General features: G+C 44.3%; 1 protein-coding gene across 7 annotated transcripts in view; it reads right to left on the bottom strand.

Annotated features, from left to right (window-relative positions):
• The window catches only part of LOC148894968 (cyclic AMP receptor 4), a 90,935-nt gene that overhangs the window by 18,138 nt on the left and 59,068 nt on the right, over positions 1-13,729 (bottom strand). For all 7 annotated transcript variants that reach the window (XR_016115878.1, XR_016115880.1, XR_016115879.1 and 4 more), the window contains one exon: positions 1,697-1,844. Coding sequence is in view for 4 of the 7 variants with exons in the window: in XM_089003402.1 (XP_088859528.1) it covers positions 1,697-1,844 (148 nt within the window). In the remaining 3 variants the exon portion in view is untranslated. The remainder of the gene's footprint in view (positions 1-1,696; positions 1,845-13,729) is intronic.

The following is a 13,729-nucleotide window of genomic DNA, read 5'->3' as shown; positions in this document are numbered from 1 at the left end:
CCCTCGCCGCCTCCTCCTTATAAGCTCTCGCGGTTCGATATTAGCGCCGGCTCACATCCGAAAATACTGTCAACGTTGCTCGATTGAGACAAATCGGCGGGGGAGCAATATTGATCGCCGCGTTTATTGAAGTGCAGCCCACCACGTTTGAAATGCGCAAAACATCCTCCGCCATCACGCGCTCGCTGAAAAAGTCGACAAAAGTGAGGCAGGGGGATTTTTTGTTCACTCATTCACTGCCGTTGGCAAATGTATTCGGAAATGGAAAATATGACGGGGAGCGCCATTCCCAAATTAGTTTGGGTTTTGTTTTTTTGTACTTGGGAGCCAATAAAGCATTGGCCAGACATCAGGCAATTTTTTTCCATTCCACAAGGGGGCGGCATTTCCCTTTTGTACATGTTAGCGCTTTGTCACAGCTTCAGCTGTTGTTAAAGCGCTATATAAATCAATACGTATGTATTGTGTGTACTTAGTTGGCTATCTGGCAGGCTTGCTAGCTGGCTACCTAGCTAGCTATCAAATTGCTATCTAGTAGCTATCCAACTAGCTATCTATCTATCTATCTATTAGTTATCTATGAGCTAGCTAGCTAACTTTCTATCTACTTGAGTTATTCCAGGTGGAGTGAACGCTGGTGCATGTGGCTGCCGCTGCTCACCCACAGAAAAACTGATCCTGTGAATGTAAAGTGACCTTGAGAGTTTTGAAAGGCGCTTACAAATGAAATGTATTATTATTATTATTATTATTAGTAGTAGTAGTAGTAGTAGTAGTAGTAGTAGTAGTAGTAGTAGTAGTAGTAGTATTCTTATTCTTTGTTATGTTTTCTACTTAAAAAAAAAATCTAAAATGGCGATTTTCTACATTTAATTCTTTTAATGGTGATATTCTACATTAAAAAACATCTAAAATGGCGATTTTCGACAGTTTTAAAAATGGTCTAAAATGGTGATTTTCCACATTAAAAAAATATATAAAATGGCGGTTTTCCACATTTGTAATTTTTTTTCTACATTTAAAAAAATCTAAAATCCCAATTTCCTCCATTTTAAAACATTTTCTAAAATGGCGAATTTCTACATTTTTACAAATGTTTTAAAATGATGATTTTTCTACATTTTCAAAAATTTTCTAAAATGGCGATTTTCTACATTAAAAAAAATGATATAAAATGACGATTTCTACATTTTTAACAATGTTCAAAAAAGTACTAAAATGGTGATTTTCTACATTAAAAAAATCTAAAATCCCAATTTCCTACATTTTAAAACATTTTTTTCAACATTTGCCATTTTATGGCAAATGTTGAAAAAAATGTTACAAAATGGCGATTTCTACATTTTTAACAATGTTCTAAAACGGCGATTTTCTACCTTTAGAAAAAAAATTCTAAAATGGCGATTTTCTATATTTTCCAAATGAATGAATTAATTTGGACAATGGCGTATCTGGTAGTACCTCCTTGTGTGCCAATAGCAAGACGATATTGTGGAACTGGAGAAAAAAAAATAGTAGAGAACCAAGTACTGCGCATGCTAGGATAGCTTTGCAGCGTTGTATTTTAGCATGTTTCCGATAGTTCTGCGCATCAAAACAAAATGTCCTTGAAACGATATCCATGGCATGTCAAACCAAGAAAGCAAAGCAAAAGCAAAGCAAAGAAAAGAAGCACGTGATCCAGGTGAAGACGTACCTGCATGCCGGTGGGACTCAGAAGGCTCCACCAATTCCGATCCAGCCCGAAGACGAAAGCGTTGGCCAATCCGTGCAGCGGAGCAGAAAACACGTGCAACAGCGTGAGGGGGAAGGACGGCTCCAGTGGGTACAAGGCATTACGGAGCCTGCCGGAACACAATGGGACAATCCTTCGCTTTCAATCAAGATGGCTTTTGGAGACTGGAAGATAGCACAGCAATAGCTTTAGCTAACATTAGCATGTGTCGTTTGATGTCATTTCTAGCCGTGCAGCCCTAAAGAACACTCATGATACTATGCATTCAATAATACCAATAAAAACGATCGCGGCTTGGAATTGAAGCGGATTTACGGGACATTTCTCTTTTTTCAATGGATGCTAAAGCTTCACGTTTGCTTTCAACATTTAGGTTGGATTGCATTGGATGTGGAGAAATGTACATTTCACAGCAGCAAAGTTGTGAAAGGAAGAGGAAAGGAAAGGAAGAAGTAGAAAAACAAAATACAGGAGCTGCTGGAAAGGCAGCCACTCTCGCGGCGCCATCTTGAAGTTAAAAAAAAAAAAAAAATAACTAATATGACAACACAAAGATGTTGTAGCAGACGCGCACATTCCACCACGACGTCCCTGATCCACTGGTGAAAAGGACGCTTTGATCCTCCTCTCCTCTTTCATCGAGAACTGCTTCGTACAACAAAGACGGTGCAGGAAATGCTTAAGATTGAACGACTGCGTCTTTGTGTTGTCATCTTGTTTTGTTAGCTTGTTTTTTTTTTTTGCCTTTCCAGCAGTTCCTGTGTTTGGCTTTTCTACTTCTTCCTTTCCTTTCCTCTCTCTTTGCTGCTGTGAAATGTAAATTTCTCCACTGAGAGACTAATCAAGACTCATCCAATTCAAAAATCAGAGTTAAGGCACAGCAATGAACAAAGAATATATCACATGACTCCTTCTTGTGACGTTTTCCCAGTCAACATTCAAAACAATGTCACAATCGATGACGCAATTTGCTGTGAAATGTAAATGTATACACCGCGAGACAGACTAATAACGGATAATCCATCCAAAATATACCAGAAAAGGCAAGACGGGCAGTGAGAAAGAGTGTTGAAACGTCTAACGCTAAGGCCCCAGATAACGCAGGGTTAACATTAGCGCCTGTTGATTCTATTTATTTTTTTTTTTTCTCTCTTTTCCAAGCGTCCAGCCTGAAACGTGAAGATAAGGAATGAAGCCCACACGAAGGCGGAAGCGGGGATAACGAAAGGACGGACGATCGGGGAAAAAGGCAACCGGCGCGAGGTTGCCAGATCAACCGGAAGGATGCGCCGGGGAAGATGACAAGTGAGTGACAGAGCGAGAAGGAAGGGTGGAAAGCAGAGGTAATTAGAGCCAGCCAGCGAGCGAGCGAGCGAGCGAGTGAGCGAGCGTCGCGGGCGGCAAGAAAAAAAAAAAAAAAGGAGGGGAGGGGAGGGGAGGGCGAAAAGGAGCGAGGCGAGCTTTAGATCAGCGTTTAAGAGGCCATTAGGCAGCGCGAGACGTCTGGCCTGACACATTCTTGGCGGGCGCTTCGACAGCACGCAGCACTTTACAAGGGCGGCGAGAAGCCGAGAGGCGGAAAAGTGGCCCGGCGCTATGGCGACGTTCCTCCTTCCTCCGAGTCGCCATTTGCACGTCCGATTCGGCAGCGTTTGCCCCTCCCCCGCACTCGGTCGGCTTAGATGGTCACTTTCGAGCCGCTCAAGGTCGCTCGGGCTCATCGGTCCAAGGACGGCGGGCAGCAATTGACCCCGGATTAACCCCGTATTAGTCCTCCTCGCAGGTTTACGGTGTCCCTAATGTTTTTTTTATTGATCTATTAGTAGCAAGGAGGGGAATCGATGTGTACGGCACTCAGGTTGATTTCGGGTGCGAGCCGGGCGAAAATAAATGGCCGTCGCGGTTGACCTCGGTGGTTGGAAAAGTCACCCCCCCCCCCCCCTCCTTCCCCAGCGTGCTACTCGGATGCCGCCTGGGATGGAAACACCGGCTTGGTCATCCGTGGAACGACAACAACAGGAGTTCGATTGTAAGACACAGCGGCCATTCTTTATCACTGACAATTGACAGTGATACCTCGGTTTACGAACCCCTTGGCTTACACACTTTGAGGGTGACAAAATGGATAGAAAACAGTGACATTTGGACTCGTTTCCACTTTGAGAGTTCAAATCAGGCTGCACAAATAACCCACACAAGCTATAAGTTACACTTGATGCAAAAAGCTATCAACCCAGCTAAACAGAACACAATTGACGAGGAACTAGATAAAATGATGGCAGAGAAAGCACCTACAAGGGATCATTCCTCAAGACGGTGAAAGAAGAAGGCTACGTTCCTCATCCAGTGTTTAATGCTGATGAAAGCAGCCACTCCATTCCATCAAACCATCAACGACCACCACAAAGGTCAATAAAACAACTCTATTACACAGTACAGTTTATTTCTTTAAGTATAATAACATAGCACATTTACTATACGTAAAATAAGGTATTATTTGTGTCCTTTTAAGGCTTATTTTGTAGAAAATGATGTTTTATGGGGACCTGGGAACGGATTATTCTCATTTTAATGGTTTCCTATGGGAAATAATTTTTTGGGATACACACTTTTCGCCTTACACGCTCTGGGAACCAATTAACACTGTACACCAGGGGGGGAGGAAATCGGGAGGAAAAAAACTGCAGGTGAACAAGCGCAGAAGATGATTATGTAGATTTCTTGTCAAATCTTCATCTAATCCCTTCTCATCCTCCTTTGTGGCAGAAGGTTGGAAGGTTTATTTTCTATTAATCTGTCGACACTTTACCTTCCAAAAAGTTGCCACGTGGAAAAAGAGAAAATAAGACAAAGCGTGATGGAGGCAACAGGTTGAAAATGGGCCTCGCCAGCCGCATCTGACCTGGCAACCCGAGGGCGACCGTGTCAAGTCTTCAGGGTCTTAACGCGCCGGCTAATGAAAGCGGCGGCGGCGTGGTGGCGAGCGCCGTGTTTTCCGGGCTGCCCTGAAGCGCCCGTATCTCAAGAGGAGCGCCGCAGCTGCTGCTCACGTTCATTTCACTTCCCATTAAAGATGAAATAAATCAGCAGTCCCCACACAACCTCCGCAGGACAAACGCGCACGTACGTCCAGGATGTCAGGTGGAGGAGAGGAAAAGGCGTGAATGTGCATTTGCAAACTGCCATGTGTGTGTGAGTAGCGGCTATTTCTGGCATCTCACCCCCTCCAGATCCCCCCTCCCCCCCCCCCCCTCCTGCTGCCGCAAAGAAACGCGATCGGCGTCCGGGAAACGAGAGCTGGCAGCAAGCAATCATCTGGCTGCCACACACACACACACCACAAACGATCGCAGCGCCAAGCAACATGCACCATGGCAACGGAACAGCCGCAATTAGAGGCAAAGAGCCTTTCCCCTCCATCGAGGGAGAGCGAAATGAAAGGAAGAAAGAGAGAGAGAGAGAGAGATGGGGGCGGCGGTGGAGACAAAGTGTCAGCAGAGAAACGGTGCTGCACAGGAAGATGGAGGGGACGGGGGACGGGGGATGGGGGGGACGGGGGCAAAGTGGTGGAAGAGGAAGAACACAACAGAGGTGAGAATGTGCAAGAGCAAGGCTGCCAAAGGGGAACGCGGGCCCTCAAGGGGAAGAGACACAGAGAGAGAGAAAGAGAAAAAAGGGGGGAGAGAGAGAGAGAGAGAGCAAAAAAATGAGAAAAGAGAGAGATAGAGAGACATAGAAAGAGAGAGAGAAAGGGAGAGAGAAGGGATGGAAGAGACAGAGAGAGAGAAAGAGAAAAAAGGGAGAGAGAGAGAGCAAAAAAAATGAGAAAAGAGAGAGATGGAGAGACATAGAAAGAGAGAGAGAAAGGGAGAGAGACAGAGAGAAGGGTGAGAGAGAGAAAGAAAGAAAGATAGAGCGAGAGAGAAAGTGGGAGACAGAGAGAAGGGATGGAAGAGAGACAGAGAGACTAAGAGGGATAAAGAGGGAGAGAGAAAGAAAGAAAAAGGTAGAGAGATAGAAAGAGAGAGAGAGAGAAAGAGAGAGAATGATAGAGTGTAAGAAAGAGACAGATAGGAAGAGAGATAGAGAAAAGGGGTGGATGAGAGAAAGATAGACAGAGAGAAAGAGAGGGAGGGAGAGAAAGAGAAAGAGAGAAAGATAGAGCGAGAGAGACTAAGAGGGATAAAGAGGGAGAGAGAAAGAAAGAAAAAAATAGGTAGAGAGATAGAAAGAGATAGAAAGCTAGAAAGAGAGATAGTGAAAAGGGGTGGATGAGAGAGATAGAGAGAAAGAGAGGGAGGGAGAGAAAGAGTAAGAGAGAAAGAAAGAGAGCGAATGATAGAGTGTAAGAAAGAGACAGATAGGAAGAGAGATAGAAAGAGAGAGAGAACGAGATAGAGTGAAATAAAGTGACAGAGAGAGAAAGAGAAAGAAAAAGAGAGAGAAAGAGAGGGAAAGGATGCAGAGAGAGAGAGGCATAGAGAGAATGAGAGAGAGACGGAGAGAGATGACGCTGAGCGGCCCCCTGGGGGAGGTGAAAGCACGGAGCGAGGCTGAGGCGACAAGAAGAAGAAGAAGAAGAAGAAGGAGGAGGCAGCCATGGAGGAGCGCTATCAAAAAAAGACAGATTGCGAGACACCAGCGAGACAAACCGGGAGATTACCGGCAAAACGCGATAGAGGGAGGGAGGGAGGGAAGGACGGGGGAGGCAAGGGGGGGAGGCGCGTGCGGATGTGTGCGAACGAAGCAACACGAGTAAGCGAGCGAGCGAGCGAGCGAGCGAAGGCGCCGCTTTCTCCCGCCAGCGCCGCGCTAATGAAAGATGAATGAGGGAGGCGGCGGTGGGAAGCGTGTCTGCAGGCCATGCCAGCCCAAGCTCGTGTGTGTGTGTCATTGTGTGTCATTGTGTGTCATTGTGTGTCATTGTGTGTCAGCGTGTGTGAAGAAACCAGCAGTCAAGCGTGCCTCACACTTGGCTGGCAGGTGTCGGACAACGAGGACGGCGTCGCCATCGGCGGATTTGAATCGCACGCCTGTTTGCTGCACGAAGGTCGAATTAACGACGCCTTAACGAAGGCTGTTCAAGAAGAAGAAGAAGAAGAAGAAGAAGAAGAAGCGATACATTGATTCTGTTTGGACGCCAGATGCTGCGCCAAGGCCTTCAAAAAGCCAACGGGAGGACAGGGTCCTATGGACGTTCTTCACATGTAACACATTCATTCAGATAAATCTTCGCGGGCCATTCAAAGTTGTGACCATCATTTGTAAAATGACTTCTAAAGAGCATATTTTAGAAAGATTCCACCGCATAGAGCTATACAGTAAAGTCTCGTTATATCGATATCCAAGGGAGTCCGAAAAAATATCGATATAACCGGGACTATCGATATATCCGATATCGATATAACGAGACTTTACTGTATTTGACCTTTTAAGACTTGTGATAAATATTCAGGAAGGCTTGTTTTCCAGTTGATGACGATGCCTGATGTGACGTCACGGAGGGAACGCCCCTGACCGAGAAAGCCACACACAATGCATTTTGGGTATTTTTTTTCCTGATCTGAAAACACTGTGTTGATGGTGAAATGAGAAGGAAAACTACATAAATAACGACATGGTTTATGGTGGTGTGTCGTAGCCAATTGCGATAACACGCATAAAGAAGGTGTGAATTGACACAAATTCGCAGCGGACAAATCAGCCCATTTCCAACAGAGCTTGGGCGCCATCTTGTGGATTTTCTGGGCGCTACATTACACAAATTGACACGGAAGGACTTCTTGAATGGATTGCAAACATGTACGCTTTCCTCTTCAGAACTATTTGAATCCTATTCATAAGTGGATGAGTCACAAGAAAGCATCTTCTCCCAATCTGAAGCCATTGTTTTGATTGTGGAGCAAGGCATTTTAGAAAACATCAGAAACTGGAAGGCTCCTCTCTCGCTGGCTTCTCGAAGAAGCACTTCATTGATCATGTCAACGCCTCGCCTGCCCATCAGATTGCGTGCAAGTCGCTAGCCGCCTCCCCCTCCCCCCACAGGGCCGCTTCTCACACAATATCCGTCTCAGCATCGCTCAAGTCGTCGCCTGGCGCAGGCTACAATTGCTCCTTTGGCTCCAGTTGGTATCATTTTAACAATTCGACACACACACACACAGAAAAAAAAAAAAAAAAAAAAACGGAATTTGAAGCTGAGGCAATGGGGCGTTCAAAAGCATCTTTGGCCACTTTTCCGCGAGGTATAACGGTTTATGAAAGACTGGAAAAAAGAAAGAGCGCCGTCAGCCGTAATACATCATGACGTCAAGAAAGGGAGAATCCAAAAACGTTTGAGTGGCTTTCGTGGTTTGGACTGACGCAACTTTTGCCACGGCGGCTTTTCTCCGCACCGATCAGTCAAGACGATGCGTTTCGCGTTCCAAAACGGGACAACGTGTTTGCGGCCTTCAAACATCCGACGACGAGAGCTCGCTTGCCTGACTGAGAGGTGAAGGCGGCCAAAAAACAGTCATCCTGACCCTGATTGCACTTCCTCTTCTCCTCGGCTGACTTGCTACCCCCCCCCCCGCCTCTTTTGGCTACAGGCGAATCAGTTCATCCAAAATGCCCCCCAAAATATTGAAAATAGGACTATTTTATAGATGCACATTCTTAATCATTTATATATATATATATATATTTAAATTTATCTCCTTTCATTTGATTAATTTATTTACCTTTATTAAATTTTATGAAGTAAAGATTTTGCACATCGTCTGGCAGTGAATGAGTTAAAAACTGAAAAAAGTAAATACAAAGTCAAGAGATTAGTATTCCCCTAAAAATACTATTTTTATTTATGTATGTATTTATTTATTTGCATATTTATTTATTTATACATGTATTTATTCAGTCATGCATTTAATTATATTCAATTTTATTAAATTAAATATATTTTTTTTAATTATTATAGGATGTATGACCACGACAGTCACACGTTGACTACTCGGCGAACATGCGATTGGACCAGCAAGGTCATGTGATCGTCCGCAGCCAATCGTCGATGGCCAATCGGGCGTGTTCTAACTAATTAAAATATTGAGTAGCGTATGTCTCTGAGACCGACTTGTCCAACCCCCTGTTGTATCGTGTCCACAAAATATTCCATTTTTCCATTGGTAACATTGAAGACAGCCACCAAGACGGGCAGGGGGCTCATTGGGGGCTCACTGGGGGCTCATTGGACATCTCGGCCACCCCGCAACGCTTTTTCCACCATGAGAATCGAATTGAGGCTACTTTTCCAGCGGGGTTTCTTAATGCGCAGTGTCACAAGTGGGGCACATGAAATCAGGGCTGGGCAATTATCGTAAGCCGGATTGCTTAAACACGTCTCCCCATCGGAATGATCAAGAACATAACGTTATCTAAGCTTCTTCAAAGTTTGCAGATGAGCAGTTAAATTGGAAGGCGTTGGACGAGGGAGACATTTCGAACATCCGGCCGGGATGGTCCTTTGAGGACCGGAGTGGCTCACCCTTGCTTTAAATGGCGGCTTTAAAATCGGGTCGACAGAGTTTCAATCCCGATCGGCCGACGAAGCCTGACCGAATTCAGTTGCGTTATTCACGGCGCGACTCTCACGAGCGTCCAGTCGATACGTCAACGTCTGGGCGGTTGAGTAGACAGATGATCCCCTACTTACGAACATTCGAGTTATGAATAACACAACATACAATCATATTTAGTATTCTCTCCAGTTGTACATGTACATATCTTTATACAGCATATATTTTACTAAATTTCCAGTCCAAACCAATACAGGTCACTTATACAACGCAAGCCTTAAAAGACAACCGACACCATTGTTTCCTAACTGACATCAGAAAAACGTTTTATAGCATCTAAAATACCCAAAACACGCAGACTGATATTTTTAGTCAAATGCAAAACAACAATAAAAATGACTTCAAGTGTCCCAAAACGACTTCAAAATGACCTCAGAAAGTGTCAGTTTCAGAAGGTCCCGCCCCCTTGTTCATGATGTCACGCCAAGACGTCTTGCCTTGCTCGAGAATCAAAACAATGGCTTCATATTTGGAGAAGATGCTTTCTTGTTACTCATCCAGTTATGAATATGATTCAAATAGTTCTGAAGAGGAAAGCATACATGTTTGCAATCGATTAAAGGAGTCCTCCCGTATCAATTCGAGCCGTCAATGACAGCAATGTAGCGTCCCAGAAAATGCACAAGATGGCGCCCAAGCTCCGTTGGAAATGGGCTGCTGGGAATGTGTGTCAACTAGTATCAAATAGTAGTCTTGGTGCAACACACAACAATTCACCATCTCGTTATTTATGTGTTTTCCTTCTAATTTCGCCATTAACACGATGTTTTCAGACCAAACAAAATACCCAAAATGCATTGTGTGTCGCTTTCTGCGTCAGGGGCGTTCCCTCTGTGACGTCACTTCCGGCACCGTCATCAACTGGAAAACAAGACTTCCTGAATATTCAGTGTGAGTCTTCAAAGGTAAAATCTCGCGACATGCGGTGGAATCTTTGTCAAATACGCTCAGTAGAAGTCATTTGACAAATGATGGACACAACTTGTCCGGGGTGTCGGTTGTCCTTGAAACATACATTCCACACCAAATATAGCATTGAAGCAACTTAGGAACAAATTCACCTTACAACCATTTGGAACGTATCTCGTTCCTAAATTGGGGAGGGTCTGTACGTGACTTTCGCCTTGCGCTCGATTTGTGCGAACGAGAGGAAAAAAAAGAGTGAAAAAGAGGGAGGGAGGTAGAGCAGATGATAGAGTAGGCTTTAGCGATTCCCCGGAGTGTGAGGCAGCGTTTACGGCACTCTCAGAGCAGCCAGAGTGATGAATATTTAAAGACGTGCCTGAAAGCGCTGTGGGGTGGTGGTGGTGGTGGTGGGTGGGGATGGGGGAGGGGAACGGACAGCGTGTGTGCGTGCGTGCGTACGTGCTAGCATCTCGCACAAAAATAAAGCGGCCACCAGCATGTGACATAGGCTATCTTGTCTCAGTATGCTGTATAGCATGTCTGGAGCATTCGTAGCACTGCACCTTGTTCGTCTTTCTCCGTATAATCGCAATGTTATTAATTATCGCCAAGTTCCTCCATATTCATTTTTTGGGCATTCTGCAATATGTGTTTGTGCATTCAAGGCTGGCCGGCTCAGACAAACACCCCCCTCCCCCGTCCCGCCCCTTAAAGCCCCCACGTCTGCCCGCAGGCCAGCTCGGTCACGCTAAATGGGGATGAATAGCGGAGCGTTGCCGCCACGCAACGGGAGACGAATGGCTACAGGGCTCTCGTCTCTGGTTACACACCGACAGCTACCTGGCACGCTACACCAAATGCACACACTCAACACAAGCTGCCCCCCCCAAAAAAAAAAACAACAACAACATTCTCATTAAAGAGGAAATGTTTTGATCGCAGATATTACTTTTTTTATTTATTTTTTGGGTATCTCACAGGAATATCTTTCAGCTATACGTAGTATAAGTACCAAAACATTAGCGGCCGCAAGCTAACCGACCGGCATCAAACTAAAAATTAGTTGAATATGTATTTGTTTCTTTATTTATCTATGTATGTATTTATTTATGTATTTATTTTTTATGATTTTTATGTATTTATTGATGTATGTATTTATTTGTGTGTGTATTTAATTGTGTCTATTTATGTGTTTGTTTATCTCTGCATACATTAATTTATGAATTTTTTATGAGTTTTATTTATGTATTTATTCATTGTGTGTTTATTTATTTGTCTCTATTATTTGTTTATTTATTTATGTATATATTTATTTTTTATGATTTTTATGTATTTATTTGTGTGTGTATTTAATTGTGTCTATTTATGTGTTTGTTTATCTCTGCATACATTTATTTATGATTTTTTTACGAGTTTTATTTACGTATTTATTCATTGTTGTGTTTATTTATTGGTCTCTATTATTTGTTTGTTTATTTATTTATGTATATATTTATTTATGTATCTATCTATTTATGTGTGTATTTATTTGTGTGTGTATTTAATTGTGTCTATTTCTGTGTTTGTTTGTTTATTTATCTATGCATATGTATGTATTTATATATTTTTTATTTGTGTCCTCAGTGTACCGAATGTTGTCCATAATTGAACCGAAAACGTAGTTTCGGCCCTATATATATATATATATATATATATATATATATATATATATGGCAGTGCCGGACTCTGCTATAATAGGTCCCTGCTCTCTGGTTGGGGGGGAGCAGAGGACTACTCCCTGCAGCTCCACTGATTGTTCCGATTGTTCTGACTAACAACTGGCCTGATTACCCCCACAGATGACGGCTGAAGAAACCTTTTCATCGATGGACCACTCCTGTACCACCGAGAGCTTCCACAGACGTAAAGGTTTTCTGATTTCTGATAACATTTCCGTTCCTGAGACGCTCGCTCGTGTCACCGACAGCGTCATAGCGTGTCAAAAATACATGAATAAATACATTAAAAAAAATGAAACGCACCCCAAGCAGTTTATTCCGAGAAGCAGAAGGAACGAGTGAGCAGAAGGAAGGAAAGAGAAGAAGCAAAATCCAGCGCCATAATGTATCGGGACCACCACGTCCACCTCCCTCCCCGCCTCTCGTCACTCTTCCTCCACCTTCCCTCCTGTTAGATTCTTTTTTTTTCTCCCTTTCTTCCTCCCCCCCCCCTGCCCCGCCTCACCCCCTCATCCTCCTCCTCGGCGGCGTTCTCTTTGAGGGATGAATAATAACTGCTGCTCTGAGATTTCCTTCCTCGTTTTTCAAAGCGCCGCGCCGAGATGGGGAAGGTCTGCGTGGCCCTGGTGTGCGCACACACACACACACACACACACACACACACACACGCACACACACACACACACGGCAAAGCACAGACGCACATACGCGCTGTCTTGTTCTCTCTGCTCGCCTGGAGCAGGGAAATCAGATCTCGTCTAAAAGAGCGGTGGGGTGGTGAGAGGATGAAAGAGGGTGAGGGGGTTCAGACCTTGTAAGGAGCCCATAGAAAACTGGCCCGCTTGCACATGTGGGCCAATATACACACGTGCACGTGCACGTGCACGCCACATCCATAACATGGAGGGACAACGAGGAGGGCGCCGGATGCGTCCCGCGGCAACAGGGTGAACTCAAGGTTATGCAGACACATCGGCAGTTCAAGCGCCCCCCCCCCCCCCCCTCCTCCCGCCGCCGCCGGGACCAATCATTGGGCTCGGAGGCGCCCCGCGGAAAAGGAGCGTAACCTCAATCGCTCGCAGGCAACTCCGCCGTTTGCCTCGTGCTTCGCCTTTTGCCGGAAAATAAAAGGAGGGCGGAAGGAAAAAAAGGAAATCATCCAAATTGGCCAAGCGTTTTCTTTCAGGCGCCTATCGGCCACTTGTGCTTTGGAACAATCAATGATTAACCGGCGCTTTTCGTTGCGGGGAAGGTGATTGACAGGCAAATCTCGCTTTTTGACCATAATCTGTTCCAGAAACCTAGTCAACATATACAATACACACAAAATACAATATACAATCAATGGAATCAATGTCTGCTTCATTCATTCATTCATTCATTCATTCATTCATCATTCATTCATCTATTTATTCATTTATTCACTCACTCACTGATTTATTTATTTATTTATTTAGTATTTTTATCATAAGTAATTCATTGGAGCATTAGAAACTTTAGACTCCCTTCTTTCATCAGTAACAAGGAGTTAATTCCTAAATTATAGAGGTCTAGAGTTATATGAGCATGAAATGGGAGAGACTGTACCTCACCTCGTGGAAGGGAAACAAACATTGCCAGAGGTCTGGCCAGTGCTTTATCGGCTCCCCCGCAAGAAACCTTAGACTCACTTCTTTCGTCAGGAAAAAACAAGTTAATTCCTAAATGATATGGGTCTGGAGTCATATGAGCGTGAAATAGGTCACAAAAAGAATACA

This window comes from Hippocampus bargibanti, linkage group LG08, assembly GCF_051943395.1.
Source record: "Hippocampus bargibanti isolate YZ-2025 linkage group LG08, ASM5194339v1, whole genome shotgun sequence".
In the NCBI taxonomy this organism is placed as follows: domain Eukaryota; kingdom Metazoa; phylum Chordata; class Actinopteri; order Syngnathiformes; family Syngnathidae; genus Hippocampus; species Hippocampus bargibanti.
Note: the sequence above shows the minus strand (reverse complement) of the source record. Positions and strands in the feature narration are given on the sequence as shown.